Consider the following 23,956-nt stretch of genomic DNA (forward strand, 5'->3'; position numbering starts at 1 on the left):
AAAGTTGTGAACCCACTCTTTAATTAATACAGTGGAGCCAAGAACTACAGAAAAATACTGAAACAGGTAACCTTACACAAGACTATTATATAAACTTACAGCTCCAAAACAGATTTTAAACAGCTGTAGTCTCTCTTTAGTTTTGTTTTTTTGTTATTTTTTTGTCTTCCGTTCTCTGCATGTTTTTGAAAACATTTTTAAATGTTTTTATTAAATGTCATATTTTCTGATGTCCATGAGGGCGCAATTTAATTTCCAGAGCATGTTGATTATGAAGGGCTTGTGACACACTGACACTTGATTGGTTGAAACGCCTCCGCGTGATTGGTCGGCGTCGACAAAATGGGCGTGTCCAGACGTCAATGTTTATGTAGCCCTCTGCGTGTATGTAACAGCATCGAGGACTCTGCAATGTGATTTCCTGACATTGATTTGTTTTCATAGCATTTCCCCCCGTTGACTTTCTTCACATTATGCACAAGCCTTCGACATGGGGGGCCACTAGCAGGTGAAACACGGAAGAAACCGAGGAAAAAGCCGGAATGGCAGGCGCCTTTGGGTTCAAAGGCTGCCAGAAAATTCGAGGTCCGCAGATCAGAAATCTGCTGGAGGCGAAGGACTTCTTCCTCTTCGACTGCGATGGGGTCATATGGCACGGAGAGAAGGCGATCACCGGCGCCGCGAAGGTGGTGAGCTCGCTGATCAGGCAGGGCAAAAATGTAGTGTTCGTCACCAACAATTGCACCAGGCCCCGGGAGAATTACATGCACAAGTTTTACCGACTGGGCTTCACCGACGTGATGCTGGAGCAGATCTTCAGCTCGTCGTACTGCTCGGCTCTCTATCTGAGAGACGTCGTCAAGGTCCGGGGCCAGGTGTTCGTCATGGGCTGCGACGGGCTCCGCAGAGAGCTGCAGGAGGCGGGCGTCCCCTGCGTGGAGGAGGCGGACGACCCCGACGCCACCATCTACAACTGCACCCTGGCTCCGGACGTGAAGGCAGTGCTGGTGGGACATGATGATAAACTGACTTTTCTCAAACTGGCCAAAGCTTCGTGCTACCTGAGGGACCCGGACTGCTTGTTCCTGGCCACCGACAACGACCCCTGGCACCCTCTCTCCGGTGGAAGGATACTGCCAGGTATGGGGTGGGGGGGTATGGATGGTTTGGGGCCTCTGGGGTCTGTGGGCCCCTCAGCTAGAGCCTCTATTAAAAAAGCCTGTCTTACTCTTTCTCATCACTCAAAAATAGGAATAACCTGATCAAATGATTTCGGGCCCTTAGTATCTGCAAATACTGAGTCTGATCTTACTTTTTTAGTCATATTTATATTTTCTTTCATACAACTACACAGGGCATACTTATATAATAATTAGTCTATATTAAAATGAAAAAAATTGGAGCAAATTTGACAGAAAACTGGAGCAGATTTGACAGTAGAATTGCTGCTTTAAGAGCATGTTTTTGCATCTCAGTCTGATGGTTTGATGATTTACCAACAACCAAACTAGACTCAACTAGAGCGAACATTTGTTTAATCATCAAACATCAAATAAACAGTGATCATGATTAAAAGAGTCAAAGGTGGAGACTCTCTTAACCTGAACATAAATGTCAGTTATATTCATTAGATGCTGTAGGCCTATATTGCTATGTTTGTTATCATTTCCAGGATCATCAAAATAGTCTCAACCACCAACATGAGACCTTATTAGAGTCAACATTAACCTGCAAAACACCACTAGAAAACATGCTTGTAGCTCAGTCTGCTGTGATTCAGCTGCATCACACACTGGTTTTGTCAAAAACATCAAACACTCATGGTTTTCACTGTGAATTATCACTTGTGGTTCGAAATGAGGGCCCCCTTCAACCTTTGTTCCTCATTTTCTCTGAGCTTTGTGTCACCTGTAAAAGGATCCACCCTGAACACACCACATGGCAGACCACACATGGCAGATTCATTGTATTAGGCACAAAGTCCCAGATAACAATCACATGCCCGACGGTTTGCAGTGTGTCTTTTTGTGTCAATATGATCGAGCACTGATGTATTTATGAATGAATATGGATAATGTACTCTAAACCCAACATGAACTGGAATATGGAGGGAGGCTAGGATTGGATAATAATGCAGGACCTGCACTTTGGATAAAATGTGTATATTCTCAAATGAGTCCTTTTAGGGCCAATACAAATATGAGGCCCCATGACTGTTGCCCATTTTGACCTCTGAGCAATGCAGCTAAAGTAACAAGACCTTTCTGGTTCATCTTTATATGGCATTGAAATACATTTAAACCAGAAGCTCTCTGAAAAATAGTACTGCATTCAGAAATCTAAAAAAGTATCTTGGCAGTAATGAAGCCTGAAGTAAGCTATATATGTAGTAAGTAGTAGGCTTGCACATAATATACTATTCTTACAGTACTTAAACCAGCTTTAGAAAAACAGTAAAGGATAGTTTCACATTTTTTCAAGCCTGAATGTTGCATTCACTGAAATGATTTCTACTGTTCAAAAAAACATTTTCAGTGTAGAGCTGCAACAATTAATCAATTAGTCTCTTGACAAATAAAGGTAGGGGTCTTCCAAAATTAGTCTTGGAGTCACTGTCCTTCTGTCGTGGCTCAGCATAAAAGACAAAGAGGGAATTTTGTACTGAAAAAGACAGTGAGTTTGGGAGATAACCACTTAATCTCAAAATACATTTTAAAACAGAACAAGGGCTTTGGACAATCCCCTTACAATTAGATCACTTTGGGACAAATCTTTTTACAGCCAGAGTAGACAGAGAACAATTGCAGTGACCATAAAGCTTTCAATACATTATATATAATCACGTGAGTATTTTAAGATGGAAAAAATATGAACTGACCCTTCAATCAACCCTCACAAATATGTTTTGTGAGGGTCTACAGAGGCGTCTTTGTAGATGAGTCATACAGACATACTTGGAGGAGAGGTGATTCACTTATGTGTAACTCTGATCTTATCTTCACCCCCCTCTGGCAGGTTCTGGGTCTCTCACTGCAGCCCTGGAGGTTTCCTCAGGTCGGAAGGCTACTGTGATCGGCAAGCCGAGCCGCTTCATGTTCGAGTGCATCTCCAGCCAGTTCCGGGGGGTGGACCCCGCCCAGTGCCTGATGGTCGGGGACCGCCTGGAGACAGACATGGTGTTCGGGTTCAACTGCGGCCTGGACACCATGCTCACTCTCACCGGCGTGTCTCAGATCGAGGAGGCCGAGGAGTACAGGAATAGTGAGCTGTCAACCAACCACAGCCTGGTGCCCGACTACGTGGTGGACACCATCGCCGATTTCTTGCCCGCTTTCGAGGAACTGGATGAACAGAGCAATTGACGAGTCCTTTTGCCTCCAGTGTGGAGTGTAGATTGCTTCTATTACATTTCAAGTGCAATGTGTAGTCCAGCGTTTGCAAAAACAGTCCCATCCACAGCTATGAGAAGTGACAGGGATGCTGTAAATGTTCCCCAATAACACAGCGCTGTTTATGTTGTAACCAGGACGCACCTAGGACAGAATATTCTACCCCGAAATAATCCGTAATCCAGTGCATACCTCAGTGTTTCTTCTAGTGTTGTGCCCATTTGTGACTTGACAGTTCCTTGTTGCTGTTAGTGTTTATATGGATATATTGCACTTTGTTCATAAGGTTCATAGGTTGTGTTTGATATTGGGTTTTGAACACCCAGAGGTATTTTTGTAAAGCCATGAATTGTTCTGTAACGGCATTCATGTGATTAGGAGCAGGTTGTTAAAAATGTCTCGCGTAAAGGCAGACTGACATGTGCTTAAATCATGCAGAGTTGTTTTCTCATGTATTTGCCTGGTTGTGTGACTTCTCAATTAATTCATGGCAAGAAAGGGGAGTAAAAACAAACTAAGCTTTTTCTCAGCTCTAGTAGAGACTATAAGACAATCTGCCAGCGAGACAGGTGAAGTGTGTATTCACTTTTGACCTTTCTATCATGTCTGTACTACTTGTGCCAAATTAATATTCATCTAATCAAGTAATGAACTGCTTACGGAGTCTCATAGTTAGAAAACCAGTTAACACATTCATGGTGGCTGGTCATATTGCACTGTTGTGAAAGTTCAATGTTGTTAATGTTTATCATATAGAGCATGCCAGCAACAGTAACACAAATAAATACTTAAAATTAATTCTAAATATGGTGTCATTCATCTGTGATTTTATTCCATGTGTCATTTTTTAATGCGTTTTTATGTGTGAATGCTGCATGAAGCATGATAACAACACCACAGCAAAATACAATATTCTTTTAATCATTTAAATCCAGCATTTCTCACAACAACTCAACACTATTTGCAACGTGATATCCAGCATCATCCCTTCAGTCTTGTTTAGCTCCAAGAGACAGATCAGTCGCTTCATTGCAATGGAAGGCATGAAGGGCAAAAATAAACGTTCTTTTACATTACCAGAGTCTCATGTTTGTATCTGGGTGGCATTGCAAATTAATTAAATCATGTGACAAAATTCAAAATCAGAGCAATGTTGGGAACTGTTAAATGCTGGATAACGTTTGTCAAAATGCCAACTGAGCCCAGGTTTTAACAAGAAAAGTGTGATGAATAGCTGAAGTGCTAACACAGTAAAATAAGGAAAATCCAGAAGCTGTTGTTATGGCTTTACCGTATCTTAAAACAAAAAAGAATGCAATGCAGATGTCCCTTAGTGTGAACTTAAAATACAATTTAAGATTAACATCTAAAAAATAAACATATGTACATTTCAACAGGATTCATGTTATTACTTTATTCTACATCATGTCTCATGTGGCATTAGGTTCTCTTGTGCTGAAGGACAGAATTAAAGACACATACTGATCTCCACAGATAAGGACTTTGGTTGCAGTGATTGAGTCGTGTTAGGTCACTCTGGTCCACCACGCTGAAAGAAAGAAAGAAAATAGAGTAAGTATCTGTACAAATAAACTAAAAGAGCACAGTAATGGCTCCTGATTCATGACACTGTACATTTACACTGTCTCTAGATAGGAGAACTTTATTTAGTTTGATATTTTCTGTTTTTATTAGATAAAAAGGTATATAACATGTGTTTGTAGTGTTTTTTGCTCCTATTATGAATCCATTATTATTCTATTACACCAATGTGAACAGAAACTCTGCTTTCCAAATCCATTTTGTCAGATTGAACCTTTGTGTCGAACAGTGATAATAATATATTTTTTAAAAACATCATCAAGGGCAAGGTTGAGGTTTCTGTGCAGCTTTATATTAAATAGTGGGCTAAAGTTGTGTTCTCATTTTCCATAAATTAAATGTACATGGTAATCATTTTGGCTGGAGAACTCCACTTCCTTTTAACTACCAGAGCCATTTCTATTTAACTTCATATATTATTATTATATGTAATAATGGTAATAAACTGTATAATCATATAATAGTTTCACTTTATTGTAATATTATTTGAATAACAGAAAAATGATGTTGGCAATACTTGCAATAAGGAAGTGCGTTGCCGCTGCCCTCACCTGAATGTACTCCATCTCATCCATCGCCATCGGTCTCCTTCTGTACCTTGCAGGGAGAAGATTAATGGTGGCCAGGGTGTCGGGTGTGCCAGGGATTGGGGTCAAAGGTACATGAGTTCTTGTTAACTGAGGCGGTGCTGCAGTTGAGGGGGAACTGGGAGCGTTGTGTTGTGGAAGGCTAGTTGTTAATATTTTCAACGCTTCTTGAGCTGGAAAAAAGGGGGGGAAAAGGAGGATCAGACATTATCTGTAGAAAGTTTAAAAAAAAATCTATAATTTTCTAAAGTATTGTAACTTTGCAGCAACTATCTGAACCTAACACAAAAGCTGTCCAGTTAAGACACAAAACGAGAAAATACACCACAAAACAAAACAAAAAAGATATCAGATTTATCACCAAGAGCATTTTTTTGGACAATTATTCAGTTTTTCATACTCACCATTGGGCTTCGGGATGCCATGTCTATTGGGAAACTTGATCAGAGGAGCATGAGGCCGAACAGCCTGAGAAAATTAACAAATTAGACAGATGGGGTTAGTTAAAGAGTCAGTTCATCATATTCATAAGAAACAGAGTATTTTCCCAACTCTAACATGTAGTACTTAGCCATGCAGATAGTTTTAGTTGCTGAGGTTTGACACATTTATTGTATGACACTTTGACATCTGCTGCCACCCTTTTAAAAATCAATGTATTTTACAGGCTGTCCTCATTATTCTCGATAATACACACATCTCTCTACAGACAGTTCTTCAAAAGGAAACAAGTCTCACGTTTTTCCAATGGCTAGATACTACTAGGGCTAGTTTTTCTGATTTAAAGTACGACCCACTTATAATGACAGAAACGTTTGTGATTGTGACAGGATATGAATTAGCGCGGCTAGATTAATCTACGAGCTGGATGATAGGCAGAAAATTAATCATCTTCAGATTTGACAATCAATTCACTGCAATTTATCAAGTAAAACAGGTTAACCTCCACTACACTCTCTCCCAGTTTTCTCGGCTTTTTAGTTTTAATTATTGAAAATTCAAGATGTCCGGAGTGCACTTACTATGATACTGTATTTATACCATCTTCTGATATAATATTGACTTGAATTAAATTATTAAACCAGTGTAGAGAAATAAATTGATATGAAAACAATCATTGCAGCCCTCATCCATACAAACAATGATCACATATTGAGTGAAAAGGCTGTCCGATACAGTGCACAAAAGAAAACAGACTAGGTAACATTACAATGTGTTTTCTGCCCTAAAGCTATCTTTTATATACATTTACACAGTTTGCCGCACATGTTTACAAAATGACACAAGTCTCTACAAACAGTCAACTTTCTCAATGCATTTTGATCAAATTTGAGGCACACAACACTGACAACAAACATGGCTAGATATTACGAGGAATAGTTTTTGTGGTTAAATTATGATTTAAAAAAACATATGATGACAGAAGCCTTTCTGATTGCGACAGGAGATATATTAGTGATTTAAGGAATAGACAATTAATCTATTAACCGATTGATGGACAGACAATCAATGAATTGCTTTAGTATCAAGCAAAGTAGGCAGGATGGCCCTTATGCTCTATTTTCTGAGGTTTTTCTGTTAAAAATACTTAGAAATTCACTTTCTTTGAACTATAGATTAGACAAAAATGACAGATTTTAACCATTTCTGACAAAAAATTGGCTTGCCATCTTAACTATTAAAGTGTTATTGTCTTTAATAGGACATAAGAAGATAAACAACATAACACAGTATGTCCTAAAAAGCTATTTTTTACATTTGAACTCTGGTAGTTTTGCCTCATTAAGACATTTAACTCCAGAAATGAGCCGAGTTAATGTTGCTCCTTAAACAACAGCAATGCCAATTCACAAGAGTTTTACAACAAGGACACCAACAAGGGTACGACGGGATTTGTCACCTAGACAGGCCTCTTCAAAGTTAAATCATTCACCATTGAGGACGACAAAGAAACGACATTTTTTCTTAATAATGCTCATTTAAACGCAACACATAAATGTCTAAAGTTAATCACTTTTCCAGCAGTGACGTTACCTGGATAACTCGGGCGGTAGGAGCTGCCATTTTGGAGCTGACTTTGCCTCCCATGCTGACCTTAATGGTTTCCTTCCGGGTGTCTGAGGATCCCTGCAGTAGCTGAAACACACCACAAGAGGGCGCCACTATCATTACATACAGCGAGGTGGTCCAGAGGATGCAGGTATACATTAATGCATGCCTGCTAAAAGCCTATGGATGAACCGCACTGCATCACTAGAAATGAAAATAGACATTTAGACGATTTAAACAATACTATTAATCTTCACGAAGCATGTGTTTCAAAATTAGAGGCGTATTTTTAATAAATAACCAGATTCTCGAGCCTTTTATTGGGTTTACATTACCTCTCAAGCGATTAATTCTAAATGTCAGGCTGCAGATAGGCTAGATGCGCTGCTGTCCCAACTACAGTAATGTCCCACAAGGTCAGTCCCTCAGGCCATACTTCAGGCTCCGCGTTGTAAAGTTGGCCTTCTGTCAAAAAAATAAAGGACACACAAAAATAAAGCACTAGAAGACCTTAATCCATTTCAATAGCAGAAACGTCGAGGTCACATATGCCTCCAGAAGGGTTTTATTCCATAAAGAGAGACAAATAAATGGCAAAGACTGTCTGTGTGTTAACAGAAAATGTAAATAATAAAGCTTACTGTCACTGTGCTAAGCAAAGACAGATACCATACCCTTATCTTTAATTTCACTCCAACTCGAAAAAAAACTGAAAGCGCAGCAGTCACGTGGTCAGGGCTCGTCCAATGACAAAGGAGGAAAGCAGCAGAGCTTGTTCACATATGGGAAGATGTGTCACCAGCAGAAAACTCACACTGTGCAGCACACCGGAAAAGCTTTAAGTGGAGACTGTAAAGTCTCATTGTGCAAAACAGCCTTCTCTGAGAAAGGAGCAAAAATCTGAAGACCTCTACCTGAATTTTCTGCACAATTCACCACTTTCAATTTACTCACCAAATCCTAGTAATTCAGCTACAAAAATGTACCCATGTCTTGTTTTATGTGTAGCCTATCTTATGGTACCGTGTACCATGTTTGAGTATGTCCTTTTTTATTCTGTGCTATATTGTATTTATTGTGCTGATGTACTTGGTTTAACTTCCTTTTTTACTTATCTAGTCTATATATATATAAACACTGTGATACTTGCATCAGACAGTTGTTCTAGTCTATCTGTATATTGTATCTTAATAAATAGATAAACGCAAACCTGCCTAAACCACATCAGATCTACCTTATCTCGGCAAGAAAGGGGCCCTCAAACATGGGAGAAAAAATATATTTGTATGCTTTTCTTTGCTTTTTCTTTTCTCCATAGAAATATGAGTCAAGGCTTGACCCCATTCTTTTGATGTTGATAATTATGGTTGCTGTTGGAAACCTAATATGTCCAAAACGAAATATGAAATAACAAGGTTTCCACCCGACAGCAATGCAATTATACAAGTGGATTATGATCAAAGTTATTGTCAAGAAAAATAAGTCTCATAGTACTTTATAGTCAAAAATGAAAAACTGCCTTAAGATCACCAAGACATAAAATCACCTGGGTGTAAAATAGTGGCAAATGTTATCCCATGTAAATTATTATAGTTTCAATAAAGTTGTGAGTTGGGTGACTTTATAACTTGATAGCATTCTTTTCATCAGAACCTGCAGGTGAATACTCATCCCATGTCTTTGAAAATCCATACCTATAGTTTGTAACACTGACTTGCTGTTAAAAAGCTCAACCCTTGTGCACTACTGATTTCACAGGCAATTTTAGATGAAGATTAGACTGATCTTTATCTCAGATATAGTAAAGTTGCTGTAGTACTTCTTTAATACATTGTGAATACCTTTGAACATAGAATAATGAGGAAAGTCTTGGTGATGATACATTTGTGGGGTGTGAAATTACACTTGGAAGTACTTTTGAAAAAGGAAAAAATATATATAGAGTTAAATGCATTGTAAAAAATAAAGAGAGAGAGAGAGAGAGACAATTTAATGAAATATTACTATGTTAACTCATTAGGTTTGCTTGAAGGTGGAACATCTTTCCTTTAAGGCTCTTTGTTAATCCGTTTACCTTTCAGACATGGATCAGAATACTGCCATCTACTGGACTCATGGAAACTATCACACCATAATCTAAAGCCTTGTAATGTCTAGTGTTAATTGTCTATCTTCAATAATGTGTTTATTTTTTTAAATTCTTAAATAATACATCTCTTTTCCTTGAACCACATTACAGGATTTCCAAACGTTAATGGCATGTTCTGAAATGATACAGACTGGAGAGAGTCGCTTGGCTGTTGATATGAGTATGTTGTTAAATATTGTCTGTGCTTTGTAATGAATAAATCTTCGATTGACTAGACATTTAAATCTCTTTTTCTAATCTGTTTGATGCAAATAGAAAATACCCCACCACTCATCCACAGCAGAAAACATCACATCACAGTCAAGTAACCAATTCACATTTTTTTAAGGCTTATTTTATTTAACAAACTGGTCCAGAGTCATGAAAAACAAGAGGGTCCCAATCCTATGTGGGCCGAGTCCTAACATGAGATACCACTGCAGCTTTACATAAACTACAATTTCACTATCAACAGATGCACAGAAACAGTGCCAGCCTCAAGTGAGGATCTGGCCCCTGAGGTCAACAGGGTGACAGATGCTGACATTGTGTTTGTTACAGGTGCAGCACTTTGTACTGATGGTGCACACAACTGTGCAGCGTCAGTAGCTGCACGGAACAGCTGTCAGGTCTGAAGGAGACAGATGGACTCACTGGCTCTTTGACCTGTCGAACAGCTTTTTGAGTTGGTCCTCAGAGGTGGCCTCTTTCTGCTGCATAAGATCAGTGTGGCCCTTAGTGACACCCCAGCCGTCTGGGATGGACAAGGAGGGACACTGTGGACGACCAGAGGCTGGCTTCAGGTTCTCCCAGTAGTTACGGCGGGCTCTAGAGACAAGAATACTCATACCAGTTAGGACGCATAGGTGCTGAAGAGACAGAATTTCCCACCTAACAGATTTAAGTACACATTTGTTGTATTCTACAGATTAATGTATTTTAAAAGTTGCTTCTGACCTGGCTCTGACCCAGGGTTTGGTATGCATCTCCAGACCAGCACCCCAGTTGCCATGTTTCTCTGATGCAGCTGGGAGATGGCCTCTCTCAGGTGCCAGCTCCTCTGCCACAGCCCTGATGTGGTAGGGCTCAAATCCACAGCAGCCACCAATGAAGTGGATGCCGGCATTGTAGGCCTCTCTGGCGTATTTGTGCATGTCCCAGCGAGTCAGGATCCTGGGCTCCAGACCTGACAGAAGATTGAATGTTATACACATTTGCAGCCTGGTTGCTTGTGGTGAAAATGTGCAGATGATAGTATGATTACATTAAATTGACAGTATTTTATTACCGAAGGGGAATTCTGGCAGATCGATGAATCCCTGGCAGCTGCAGTCGGGGGTGTGGTATGCCAGTGGCTGCACCATGTAGTGAGCCTTAAGCCCAGCCTTCTCCACTCCCTCCTTCATCATCTTGACAGCCTTCACACAGGTCATGGGGTCAAAGTGGCAGTTGATTCCCACAATCTGGGCACCTACAGATGAACAGGCAATGGTGTAAGCTGACTGCTATAGATAAGCAAGTCGGAAAAGTGGCACCAACTGTTGTTTGCTGCTGTGGTTGCAAGATTTGCAGATCAGAAGTGAATTTTGGATTGGAAATTTACATTTTATATCATTCCTTGTAATTCCATGTAACATTTTGGTGCAGGGAAATTACACTTTTTTGCCTGTATGCTGGTCCCAATTCAAAATTCCATGTCTTTTATTCTCATCTAACAGTTAGAAATCGCCATCTTGGGAAATCTTTCCTTGTCACACTTGAGTAACCTTACCCTAACCCTAACCTAACCCATATATGATCTATCCCTTTTTGGTAGAGACCAATTAGTTTTATTCATGGGTAAACACCACTGTACCCACCGGCCTTCACCAGCTTGACAGCGCACTCTGCAGGTGAGAGTCCGTGCATGTCTCCGTCAGGTCCAATGCACAGACAAGCAGCCACAGGCTTTCCTGTCTCCTTCAGCACCTCCACCGCCCACACGGCCTCTTCAACATGCTCAAAGTACTGCAAGACAGAGACATTATGTGATGCAGATGTTAGAAATGAGGGGAAAAATCATCATAAAAGATCTGCAGGCTACCTCAGCAATCAGGAAGTCCACGTCTTTCTTGATGAACACATCCAGCTGTTTCTTGAAGATGGCCTTCACGTCTGCCTCACTCTTGCAGCTCAGGTAGGATGGAGTCTGGCACACTCCTCCGGCAACCAGAGCATCACCCTCATTGGCAACCTCACGGGCCAAATCACAGGCGGCCTCGTTGATCTGAGCTCCCTGCAGAGCGATGCCAAATTGCGGTGAAACAAACCAGAGGAGGGAATTAAACAGTTAATTCTGATACTAGTACAAGATAATCACTCCTCAATTTTGTTTACTTTGTAATTAACATAATGGATGTTCTGTCTTGAGTGGCATAGAGGTTAGTTGCTGAATACTATACAATACAACCTGTACAGATGGCATGCAGATACAGATGTGTTTTTTATTCCTATGAAAGTGGTGTGATGTCCCATTTAACTTACAGTGAAGGTGAGCTTGTTGCCTCTGTTCTCCAGTTTGTCGTCACTGGCGTAGAAGGTGAAGGTCTGCATAACATTGGCCCCGGCCCTCAGGAACTCCCTGTGCAGCTGGCGCACTAAAAACCATAAAGCAAATAGATTACAGTACATAAGGCAAATATACTAGAAAAAAACATTTAAACTGTGTCACATGATACAGAAGAAAAAATGTAAATGCACAGAAGAAATCGAAAAGCTGTTTCAAGTTGGTGCAGAATAATACATTTAATAAAATGTATTGTTCCCACCTGCTTCAGGGTGCTCTGCGGCGGCCTCAGGGGTCCAGGGACCGGCCTTCACATATCCTCTCTTCTCCAGGGCAAACACAAAGCCTCCATCACCGATCACAATCTCTCCAGCGTCAAGACGCTCCAAGATTCCCTGTGATAATGGATTGAATTAAGTTTAAGGGATGCGACACCATAATGAACACATAATAGCAAGTGGTAACAAGGCTATTTAAAAATTAATGTACAGATTAGTCAGGTCAGAGATGAGCCATAAATGTCAAAAAGTAACACATGGCAGTAATATAGACACTTGAGACAAATATACATGCTATGCATAAGACCACATAGGCAGAAGTTTTCCAAATCCAGGGCCACAACCCCCCTTCCCTCAGTGACCCTGAGTTGTCGAGAAAGCAGCACATGTCTGTGAACAGCTGCAGTGTGTGAAATGACTGACGGACCTGCACTTTTTAATTCCAACAAGCTTGACAGTAAAAATAAAATATTTTACTTGGTGCTACTAGTTAGGTTCATAAAATCTGACTATCCTGTGTTCATTATACTTTAGATTTTTATGAGTGCCTTTATGTTCCATCTATATTTGTGTCATGACGTTTTTCCATGCTTTATTTCTGTTATTGTTCTATCTTGGTATGTTCTCTACACATAACACCTATTGCATGTCTGTCTATCCTGAGAGAGGGATTCTTCCTCTGTTGCACATCCTGAGATGTCTTCTCTTTTTTCTCCCATTACATTTTTTATATGTTGTATCGCTGTACAGATTGTAAAGCCCCCTGAAGCCCCCTGAAACAAATATTTGTAATACTGGGCTTTACACGTGAAATTGATTTGGCTTGACTTTGCAATACTAAATTAAAAAAATGTTAAGTTTGCAAACATTTAAATTTCAGTAATATGTTTGAAATCAGTTGACAGGCATGTTGTGAAGAACATGCATTAGAAGTGTGCAGCCCCTTGCCTGGATACACACTGCACAAAAAAAACCTTTGAACAACCCCTCCAACCTGCTGAGTAATTATTATGCCATTATTGCTAATAACTTTGAAGAGGTTGAGCAACAGGGTACAATGATGTTGAGTTCATGATATCAAACTGATTTGTATCTGTTAAAGGATAATTTCACCCAAATTACAAAAAAACCTAAACAAAACTAAAACACTTATTATTTTCTCAGTTATGTTTGGCATTTGTTGGTATCTTGGTTACTCTATCCATAAACAGTTTTCAATAAAATTATTCTTAAGATTTTTAGATTTATAAGACGCTGAGTTGACTTAAAAAACATTTTTGTAATTTGGGTGGCCCAACCTTTTAATTACATCCAAGTGCTCAAGAGATGTTTGAGTTTGGAATTCATTCATATTTACAATTAAGTTTGACACATAATACTTTTTGCATTCTGCAAAAACCCCCGAAGATGCTGCTGGACACTCCTCATTGCATACACTGCCCATAGACAAAGTTCACACATACCTTCTTTGCTGGTGCCATTATCCTGCAGCTGTGTAGACCCCTGACTGCTCAGACTTTGAGTGACTGAAGCGACATTAAAGTGGGGCAGAGGGCCACTATAAATCTGTCCGAAGGAGGGGAGGGGACTAGGTAAGAGTTGCTCTGATTGGCAAGAGGCAAATTACACAACTGCAATGTTTACTCCTTCTCCCTCCCTTCTTTAACTGAATGAGTGTATTTTGAGTGTCTGAGTTACTAGTTTAGTCCGGATTAATTATGGTTGTTGGTGTGTTTGTCTGTCCTCCTGTTGGATTTGTGGGTTTCTATTTTACTGATCCTGAATAGACACATTGATTAATTTGAACTCCTTATGGAAGGCAGCAATTTTGAACAAGTGAGGACCGAGTCACTTCAAAATAAGTGTGTATGCGAAATTTGCTAGATTGACAATTAAAGACATTTCATCATAACTTTTTCCTTAAATATTTTGTGTTTCTTGCAGAACCACCCAGTTATATAGCAGTCAATTCACATCAACACCATGTATAATTATGTAGCAAACTCAGGTTTATTGCTTTGGGGTTTACATAGTAATACTCCACAACTGGAGCATCGCTGTTACAAGTGCTTTTTATCTCCAAACTGAAATGGGAAAGACTTCTTTCCCGTCCGTCTTTCTGTCAATTAGATTTTATCACTCCGTCTTGCTCATGCAGTTGATTTGGCCTTCTTCTGCATATCCAGCACATGCTTCATTTCCTGGCTGCTGGTGGCCTCTTTGTGCTGCAGCAGGTCAACATGGCCCTTGGTGACACCCCAACCCTCTGGAGTGGACATGGACGGACACTGGGGACGACCAGATGCAGGCATGAGATTCTCCCAGTAGTCACGACGAGCCCTTAGAGAAACAGAGACAATGATTAGATACGGATAAAAAACTTGTAATCAAAAGTGTGAATTAACTGTACATAAAAATGGTTTACCTTGCCCTGACCCATGGTTTGGTGTGCATTTCCAGACCAGAACCCCACATTCCATGTTTCTCCGAGCCAGGGGGAACCATCCCTCTCTCGGTTGCCAGCTCTTCAGCCACAGCCCTGATGTGGTAGGGCTCATATCCACAGCAGCCACCAATGAAGCGGATGCCAACCTTGTATGCCTCTCTGGCATACTTGTGCATGTCCCAGCGGGTCAGGATCCTGGGCTCCAGAGCTGAAAGCAGAGGGAAAAAAATGGGGACAATTGAATGGCATTAATTGTGCTGTTCAATTGCTGCATGACCGCCATGATGTAGGGGCAGTTTATGTTCACAAAAAGTGTATTACCGAAGGGGAATTCTGGCAGATCGATGAATCCCTGGCAGCTGCAATCAGGGGTGTGGTATGCCAGTGGCTGCACCATGTAGTGAGCCTTCAGCCCAGCCTTCTCCACTCCCTCCTTCATCATCTTGACAGCCTGGACGCAGGTCATGGGGTCAAAGTGGCAGTTGACTCCCACAATCTGGGCACCTGAAGAACAAGGGAAAATTATTATTGTCATATCAGATAACACATCCGACCTTCAGGAAAAAAAACCCAGAGGATTTAAGTTGAGATCATTCAGAGTAGCGTAAATACGTACCGGCCTTCACAAGCCTGACGGCACACTCTCCAGGTGAGATTCCGTGCATGTCTCCCTCTGGTCCGATGCACATACAAGCAGCCACAGGCTTTCCGCTGGTCTTCAGCACATGCACAGCCCACTCTGCCTCCTCAACATGCTCAAAGTACTGCAATGACAGAGGAGTCACCAGTGAGCTTTTGTTTGTTTCACTAATAATCAGATCAAAGTATATTTGGTATATTTTTTCCAACATGAACAAAAAGAAATGGTTTGTATTTTTTACCTCAGCAATCATGAAATCCACATTCTTCTTCATGAAGACTTCCAGCTGTTTTTTGAAGACGGCTTTCACTTCTACCTCACTCTTGCAGCTCAGGTAGGATGGAGTCTGACACACTCCACCAGCTACCAGTGCATCTCCTTCATTGGCTACTTCCCTCGCCAGGTCACAGGCAGCCTCGTTGATTTGTACGCCCTAAAAGAATGAGGCAGGTAAAACAATCATGTTCAAAGCAGTTTAGTTCCCCCCTACTGCAATACTCGTCATGTTTATTGACAAAGTGTAACATGCAAGATCTGCATGATCCTGCTCATGTTGGCTTTAAGGTGCAATAGTTGCGTACTTACAGTCAATCTCAGGTTCTGACCCCTGTTCTCCAGTTTGTCATCACTGGCGTAGAATGTGAATGTCTGCATGACATTAGATCCTGCTCTCAGGAACTCCCTGTGCAGCTGCCGCACTGACGGGAACATACAGGTTTGTCAGACGAATAAGTAAAAAGTAAAAGTTTGTGCTTTTGAGAGTGTTCATGTGCATATAATATGTGTGAGTGTTATCTGTCTTACCAGCCTCAGGGTGTGTGACAGCTGCCTCAGGAGTCCATGGCCCGGCCTTCACATATCCCCTCTTCTCCAGAGCAAACACAAAGCCTCCATCGCCGATCACTACCTCCCCAGCATTCAGCCGTTCAAGGATGCCCTATGATAGCAGAAGGATCCATGGACACTTTAAACCACAGCTACACACTGAATGGCTTATAAGCTTATTGATATTTTGTAGCTTACTTTGCAAATATTAAGAGGGAAGGAGTGCAGACAGAAAAAATTAACTTGAGTTAAAGATGGTGGGAGAGCACAGATGTGTTGTGATATATACAGCTTTGCAAAGCAGTTGACACCAATGTGGACAAATGTGTATGTGCAGTGAAAATGTCATGTTTCTGTATGTGTTTCTGTGTGAAAAGCTGCTGTTCAGTTGCAAAAGTGCAAATATAAAAGCCATTTGAGCCGGAGATTCTCCAGCAGTGACTGCTTTAGTCTGGCTATTTCACACACCACACACACGTACACACACACACACACACACACACACACACCCACTCACACACTCACACACACACACACAAATAGACACACAAAACCTGCAAACCTACAAAATGTCCCATAAAACACCACAGTCAATCGACCAAAAAGACAAATCTGACTGTAATTACATTGCATAAAGTTAAGACCTTGCAAGCTGCATCAACAAATTCTCTGTTCCCAGCTGAATAATTTAATATCGAAGAGATGAAAATACAATCGTATCTGCAGGAAAGTTAGTCGTACCTTCTTGACAGGTGCCATCTCTTCTTTCCAGTTTCAGTTGCAGAGCTAAGCACTTGGTAACAGCGAACCCCTGTTGGCCTGAAGAGTGCCGAGAGTTGCTCCTCACCAGTTTTATACTGCTCGATGAATACGTCTGTGCCAAATCCATGTCTAATTGCCCCATGTCTGTTTGGATATTGTGCAATAGAGTCTAGCGCAGAAATCAATGGAGATGCCATGGGTTAACAGCTGGCACAAGTAAGATAGGGACATGTGGTTTGTTATAGAATGAGAAATCTGTCAGTTTAATGATTATATTACCAATCTGAGCCAATAGTATCTCTGGTTTAAACATTAATTTACTTCTAAACCATTTGTGTTTTATTGTTAAACTACTGTTTAGAAAATTGTGGTACACAGTAGATTGTAATTGTATTAACCTTCAGCACCATAATACATAACATAGTTTACTTCTGGTGATTAAAAAAGTTTCCTGCAAATTATCTTAATAGATTAATTTTTTCATTAATTTTTTTATTCATTTTAATGTGACATCTTTGTTAACCAGCCTAGTAACATCAAATCAAATCTCTCGGGTGTTTGTCTTCCTCATGTGACCATGAAACGTCTGATGCAATTAGGATTTAAAAAACCGACAGTAGAGCAACACACAGGTGGAACCTATTGCAAAGATTTAAATAGATAAGCTTGTGTTTTGCACTTGTGTCCAATTTCAAACATTCTGGAGACAAAAGACTGATACAAAAAAAGACTGACTGTGCTTATTGATAATCGACTACCTGTAGAAGTTATTCTGCAAACAAGAACAGCAAACATTTGATGGCTACATCTTCTCCAGGGTGAGATTCTGCAGCTTTTCCTTGTCTTACATTTGGACTGTCTGCTTCATAAATCTACAAATCACTTCTATGATTCGGTCTATGATTCTCTGTGAAATGTGTCTCTGTTTTCTGATGTTCCTTGGAGGCAATTAAGCAATTAATCAAGAAAAATATTCAGCAGATGAATTGATAATGAAAATAATTGTTAGTTGCAGGTTTAATTAGATATGTATTAGAACTTTAGTCTGGATCTGAAAACCGCTGTCGTGGATCATTGTGTTTATCCAGGTTAACCAGTAACACCTCCTTTCCTGCCTGTCGTCTTCAGTCCCTATTTTTTCCATCCCCTGCACACAGACACATATGAAAAAATGTACACACACAAACACACACACACACACACACACACACACACACACACACACACACACACACACACACACACACACACACACACACACACACACACACACACACACACACACACACACAAACACACACAGACAGATATGGGGGATGTTGACCTTCAGCAGAGTGGTGGTGTGTAGTTCTGTCAGCTCTGGGTCTATCCAGTTTCAGGTAGATTACAGATAGGCCTCCCTATGGTGTTTATCAACAGAGTCAAAGTTCAGAAAACGCCTCCAATCTATAGTTCATCATAGGATTTCATCAGTATTCAGCCTGCAGTGGAGTTACACACAGTCACTCTAAGAGGACTGTGTTTACTGCATTACATAAAAGTGTTATTTGTCCTAAAAATGGACTCTGCCATTAGTTTGCAAATATACTATCCATGTAAAACCTGTTCCCACTAGTGGGTCAGTCATTACACACTGATCCTGCGGAGGAAAGCAATGTTCAAACCCACAGGACTTAATTTGAAATTCTACTAGAGATGGCAAAGTTTTCAAAGATGTCAAATACTAAGCTGAATTTTGGGTAAATGTGTGAAAAATATGCACAACACATTTAGAACATTTCACTTAGAGAAGATATTATAATGATTTCCCAAAATAATAGGGGAAATCTGGATTTTAAGCCACACGTAGCAGTGGCATCCCTGCGTCTCCACCGGCTGCTTGGCAACCTCAAGACTTAAAGAAATCAGTGCTTTGTGTAAAAGAAAGAGTCTGGCACATTATCCCTGTTAAATTACAAAGTGTCCTTTTTACACTTTGGTTTTCTTACTAAAAAACAAACATTCTATTTTAGTAACTCTTTCTTGGCCGTAGACTTACATGAGATTCCAGAGTAACTCTCTGCAAGAAAGAAAATTGTTCTCAAAATGTCAAACTATGCCTTTAAGCTAAATAAAATGTTTATGCCAGGGTAAAAAGGGACTTTCCAACAAACAGGTGAAATGTGAAGGTACAGTAAGACGGGCTGGGAACCTGGTGACCTTTAGCATCGGAGTGGTTACCAAACTGAACAGCAATACTCAATGAAAGTGTTGTACCTCAGACTGGTGGGGCGGTGATGACTTCATGCAAACTATACACACACTCAACAGCAGAAAAAAAAATCTTACTCAACTTAATGTTCCTTAATGGTGGCTGTATTTAGAGAGGAGTGCCCTGTTTACTATAAGGTGTAGTAGTTTTATTTTCAACGGCAACCTTCTGAGCTTCTTCCTTCAGGTCGCAGGAAGGTGCACAGGTTTTTGAGTGACCCCATATGTCCCCATATGTTTGTGTGTGTGTGTGTGTGTGTGTGTGTACGTGTGTGTGTGTGTGTGTGTGTGTGTGTGTGTGTGTGTGTGCGCATGCATGTATGTGTAAAGTTAGAAATACCTCTGATGGTTCAAGTGTCACTGAAGCGCTGAGTCAGTAAACACATCTCCACAGTGGAAGATATCCTAAATTCCAAGTGTCCACTGAACCACAACCCTGCTCTGAATAGAGCTCCAAATTCACCAAAATGTTGCACACCAGGCCTACTGGACACCTTACATCATATGGACTGACCTGAAGGTTTATCTAATACATATTGAAGGCAAATAAAGAAGTATAGTTCAGAATGTTCTTTTTCAAAAAAGGTTATTTTTCCTTTGATCATCTTTCAATTATTTGACTCTTTTTCCTTTCTATTGATAAACTCAATTTGTGGTTCCTCCTCTACCATCTTTCTATTGCGTCAAAAGCCCCACAGAAGTCAGAACAAGAGTTATTGCGTGTAAGACATTGTGAGGTTACACCATAGATCAATTTCTATGGAATCTATATACATGGCCTATAGGTACCATATCCCATTTCCCCTGAGCTATTCCAGCTATTACACTGGGAGTATTGGGCGTTGACCAGCAGCTGTACTGGGTGAAATGTTTTTCTCTGCAGCCATAACTAGTTTTCACAGGCTGTGGCTGGAACTGAGGCTGTCTGTGTAGTTTCAAAGGGACCAAAGGCTGAAGCTGAGGGTGAAAGGAGACGGACTGATGGGTGGTTTGGGGGGTGGAACTTGAACATGTCAAGTGGGGGTTGTTCACCCTTCACAGTGGGCTGGAGCTAGCGTGGTAGAGGAGGAAAAGGACCAGGTTTGAGGCATGAGACTGGAGGAAGAGGGTGTGAAAGGTGGCAAGTTTGCAAGCCCAGTTCTCTCTGTGGAGAAACACATTTCTAATTTAAATGACCTGGGCTGACACCGATAAAGTTGTGGTTAACTATTGACTCCTAACACACTGATAAGGTGCTGGCAATACTTTGAAGTTGTCACATGTTCTTTTGACCAGACGGCAAAAGAAATGGAGCAGACAAAAGTTTCTGTAACAACCTCAGATTTTGTACTTGCAGTGTAACCTGCATTACAAGTTACAATACTGCTTTTGAAATACTGATTATTGATGAATTCAGTCTACAACTACATGCTATTGCAAGTTTGTGTTTCTGCCTTGTGTTTTCAAAGCTTGTAAAAGTTCTCCTATATACTGAAGGATACTTAGCCAGAAAATGATGTGTTGAGGAGCCTGAAGAGCCAACACTAATCCACTTCTTTGGGTCTTTTCTACCTACAATCTTCAAACACGTTCTGTTTTCCATGTTTCTTTACTCTCCTGTTATAGAGGGACTCCCTGTGCACTGCAACCCTGTGTTTACCTCCACCCCTTCATCTGGTCCAATCACAGCTCCAGCTGAAGAAGACGTTCTGCTCAAACCGTTCATTCTTTGTGGATTTGTAGGCCACAGAAAGATAGATAGGGAGAGAGACATCGAGTGAGTGAATGTGTGTGTGTGTATGTGTGTGTGTGTGAGAGAGAGAGAGAGAAAGAGAGAAAGAGAGAGTGCACTCTGTGACCTAATTTACCCATGTTGCCTTTGCAGAGTTGGTTCTTATCTCTGTTATCTTACATAAAACTATAAATGCTCTCCTTATAAGAGGCAACACCTGGTTGCAATACATACATCGTGACCAATAAAGATGAAAAGAAAAAAAGAGAAGAAAAGGCCCCAAAGATGTAAAATGTAATATCTGTTTGGGACATAAGAGGGCACTGTAGTACACTTTTTCTCTATTCTCTATTTCACTTCAGTACATACAGTATATTTTTTTCTTCTGTCTTTTTTCTGTTTTCCAGGGTTTGACCTTGACCCCTCTAATCCAAATATTCAAAATCTTAAACATTTTTTTGTGCTTTCAGCTCTTGGAGAGGGCCCTCAAGTGAACATCCTCTTTCATCATGACAGTGCATTCATGCACAGATCCATAAAGAAATCCTTTTCAGGTGTGGAAGAACTTACCTGTTCACAGTCACAACCTCAACACCTTTGGCACGAACTGTAACGCAGACTGTGAAGATGAGTGACCAATCTCACTTCTGTTCTTGTGGCTCAGTGGGAATAAATGTCAGTATCCTTGCATGTTCATTGACACCTGCTGGACATTTTGTGTGTTGCAACCATGTGCTATGGTTTATTTTGGGTAATGACTCCGCCCTCACCTGTCATGCTTCCATGTGGTCATTGTCGGCCATTTTGTGCTCACCTGTTCTCTGTTAAGTCCTAATGATTAGGCCTACTTATTCTGTGCTCTGTCAGCCCCAGTTTGTCAGATTGTCCCAGTCTTTTGTTCTGAGCACATCAAACCGTTGTTACCTGCTTTGCCTGTCTGCCAACCTGCTTGTTTCAACTCTGCCTGTGAACCTGGTTTTTGGATTATCTGCCTGTTTGGACTGCTAATTTGGACCTGACCCTTGCCTGCCTCTAGACCACTCTTTGGACTGCCCTCTGGTTTGTCAGCTCTTCTCCTGTTTCAGTTTTGTGGCCAAGGGCCTGCATTTTTGTTGAGTTTTTGTTCACCGTTTGACGGGACATTCTTTGTTGGAGTTGTTTTTTGACTTTTTCTGTTCAATTAAAAACTCTTGAATTTGAACTTTCTGCATTTGGGTCCGAACTTTCTACCAGACTTGACAATAAAGGCCTGCAGCCTGCTCCTAAAATCTTAAGAAGAGCCTGTTAATGCCCATGGTTTTGGAGTGAGATGTTCAACAATCTCATATAGATGTCTGTGTCATGTGTCAACATAGATACATGTGTTGTGCATTTTGACTGGACATTTATGTTCTTGTGACCATTTAATTGTAAAACATTGAAATAACTAAAAGGTTATTTTCTGTCTTCACAAGACATATAGATAACTTCTTCTGTGCTTAGCAACTATACTGTCGACATATACAAACTGTGCCAAGGGGTCCCAAGCAGATTTTAATGGGGTGCAATATCTTGTAGTTCACTGTAATACTAAAAATCTGCCCAGCTTTTCATTACCTCCTTCTTTTCATTTCTTCTTCCCAGCAGACAACACTGTAAATATGTATAGTAGATTTACACTTATCCTTTAACTGCTCTTTCTAATCTCATGGTAAAGCCTCATAACATGACTGTGCAAAAAAAAACTGAACAGATACAGCCCACCATGTACTTGAATGTCCATAAAAGATAATCAACACAAGAGAATATATTATCAAATATTAGCCAGAAGAGTCCAATAAAATCCTTGACTTGTGTATATCTTGTATGAAGATTAAGTAACTGTGAACAGCAGGTCTTGGATTACATCGTAGCACTTTCTTTATGTCTTTGTGTACATTCTCTGTACTTTAAATCACATAAAACAAACAGTTGTAGGATGATGGAGAGCATTCCTGAAGAGTGACCATTTAAATATCATACTGAGTTAACCACTGTTTCTCTTTTGTTTGTTAGCAACCACAGAAATGTTTTCCAAACACAATTCATGAAGTCACCTGTATTCAAAAAGTATGCTTATTTTGGAAATACAGATAGTGTTGTAATATCCTTGACGCTAGTTAGGTTGAATGCTTAATGTGATGTTATGGGAATGAGTCAGAGGATGCAGCAGTGTTTTAGTTTATTCCTTGTGTGATTAATATGTTGACATTAATGGAAGAGAATTGTCAGATGAATAGAATTTGGATAAGCAAAGCTAATTTTCAGCCGAAGTAGGCCATGCTTAAAAAGCACCTTATAAGATCATCTCTAGTTTCCGTGTTTCTGTGTATTCTCATGAGTCAGACAGAGACGAACTAGTCCTGTGCTGTTTAACCTTAAACAAGATATAACTTTATTATCCATCATGGCCACAGCATACTCATCAGAGCTATTTCTTTCTTGTAAAGTCACTCATGTTTGGCTTGTCCCAGTAAATCCCCTGTGCTTAGTTTGGGTGATCTAACTAATCTGTTATGTTCATCTTTACTGTGTTTTTTGTGGTGGAAAGTGTTTATCACCTATATGTCATACCCTATTGTTGTCTCATGTGTGTCGCTGTGTAACATTATTTGTGACATCAAACCTTAAACTGCTGGGAAATCCACTGGCTAAGAGATTAATTTAGTTGGTGTTGCCAAAACACAGCAATAATATATGAGTTGTATGAATGTACCATGTTTTCA

The 23,956-nt window shown here is 40.4% G+C and overlaps 4 protein-coding genes across 4 annotated transcripts; 1 reads left to right on the top strand and 3 right to left on the bottom strand.

The window, feature by feature from the left end:
- The first annotated feature begins 248 nt into the window (after positions 1 to 248).
- On the top strand, positions 249 to 4,188 carry pdxp (pyridoxal (pyridoxine, vitamin B6) phosphatase). The gene is made up of 2 exons (XM_062418239.1): positions 249 to 1,140; positions 3,016 to 4,188. The coding sequence occupies exons 1-2, from the start codon at positions 543 to 545 to the stop codon at positions 3,360 to 3,362; spliced, it is 945 nt and encodes a 314-aa protein (XP_062274223.1). The 5' UTR covers positions 249 to 542; the 3' UTR covers positions 3,363 to 4,188.
- A 101-nt stretch (positions 4,189 to 4,289) lies between these two features.
- kgd4 (alpha-ketoglutarate dehydrogenase subunit 4) lies at positions 4,290 to 8,279 on the bottom strand. The gene is made up of 5 exons (XM_062418240.1): positions 7,963 to 8,279; positions 7,613 to 7,714; positions 5,983 to 6,046; positions 5,543 to 5,751; positions 4,290 to 4,938 (listed from the first exon to the last, which is right to left on the bottom strand). Exons 2-5 carry the CDS (start codon positions 7,664 to 7,666, stop codon positions 4,921 to 4,923), a joined length of 345 nt encoding a protein of 114 aa, XP_062274224.1. The 5' UTR covers positions 7,667 to 7,714; positions 7,963 to 8,279; the 3' UTR covers positions 4,290 to 4,920.
- Positions 8,280 to 10,092: 1,813 nt separating this feature from the next.
- LOC133979671 (betaine--homocysteine S-methyltransferase 1-like) lies at positions 10,093 to 14,428 on the bottom strand. The gene is made up of 8 exons (XM_062418238.1): positions 14,042 to 14,428; positions 12,563 to 12,695; positions 12,279 to 12,391; positions 11,839 to 12,030; positions 11,615 to 11,762; positions 11,044 to 11,226; positions 10,713 to 10,941; positions 10,093 to 10,583 (listed from the first exon to the last, which is right to left on the bottom strand). Exons 1-8 carry the CDS (start codon positions 14,057 to 14,059, stop codon positions 10,406 to 10,408), a joined length of 1,194 nt encoding a protein of 397 aa, XP_062274222.1. The 5' UTR covers positions 14,060 to 14,428; the 3' UTR covers positions 10,093 to 10,405.
- Positions 14,429 to 14,564: 136 nt separating this feature from the next.
- On the bottom strand, positions 14,565 to 17,374 carry LOC133979669 (betaine--homocysteine S-methyltransferase 1-like). The gene is made up of 8 exons (XM_062418237.1): positions 17,231 to 17,374; positions 16,469 to 16,601; positions 16,250 to 16,362; positions 15,906 to 16,097; positions 15,641 to 15,788; positions 15,346 to 15,528; positions 15,004 to 15,232; positions 14,565 to 14,918 (listed from the first exon to the last, which is right to left on the bottom strand). The coding sequence occupies exons 1-8, from the start codon at positions 17,246 to 17,248 to the stop codon at positions 14,729 to 14,731; spliced, it is 1,206 nt and encodes a 401-aa protein (XP_062274221.1). The 5' UTR covers positions 17,249 to 17,374; the 3' UTR covers positions 14,565 to 14,728.
- Positions 17,375 to 23,956: the final 6,582 nt, after the last annotated feature.

This window comes from Scomber scombrus, chromosome 4 (assembly GCF_963691925.1).
Source record: "Scomber scombrus chromosome 4, fScoSco1.1, whole genome shotgun sequence".
Lineage (NCBI taxonomy): Eukaryota > Metazoa > Chordata > Actinopteri > Scombriformes > Scombridae > Scomber > Scomber scombrus.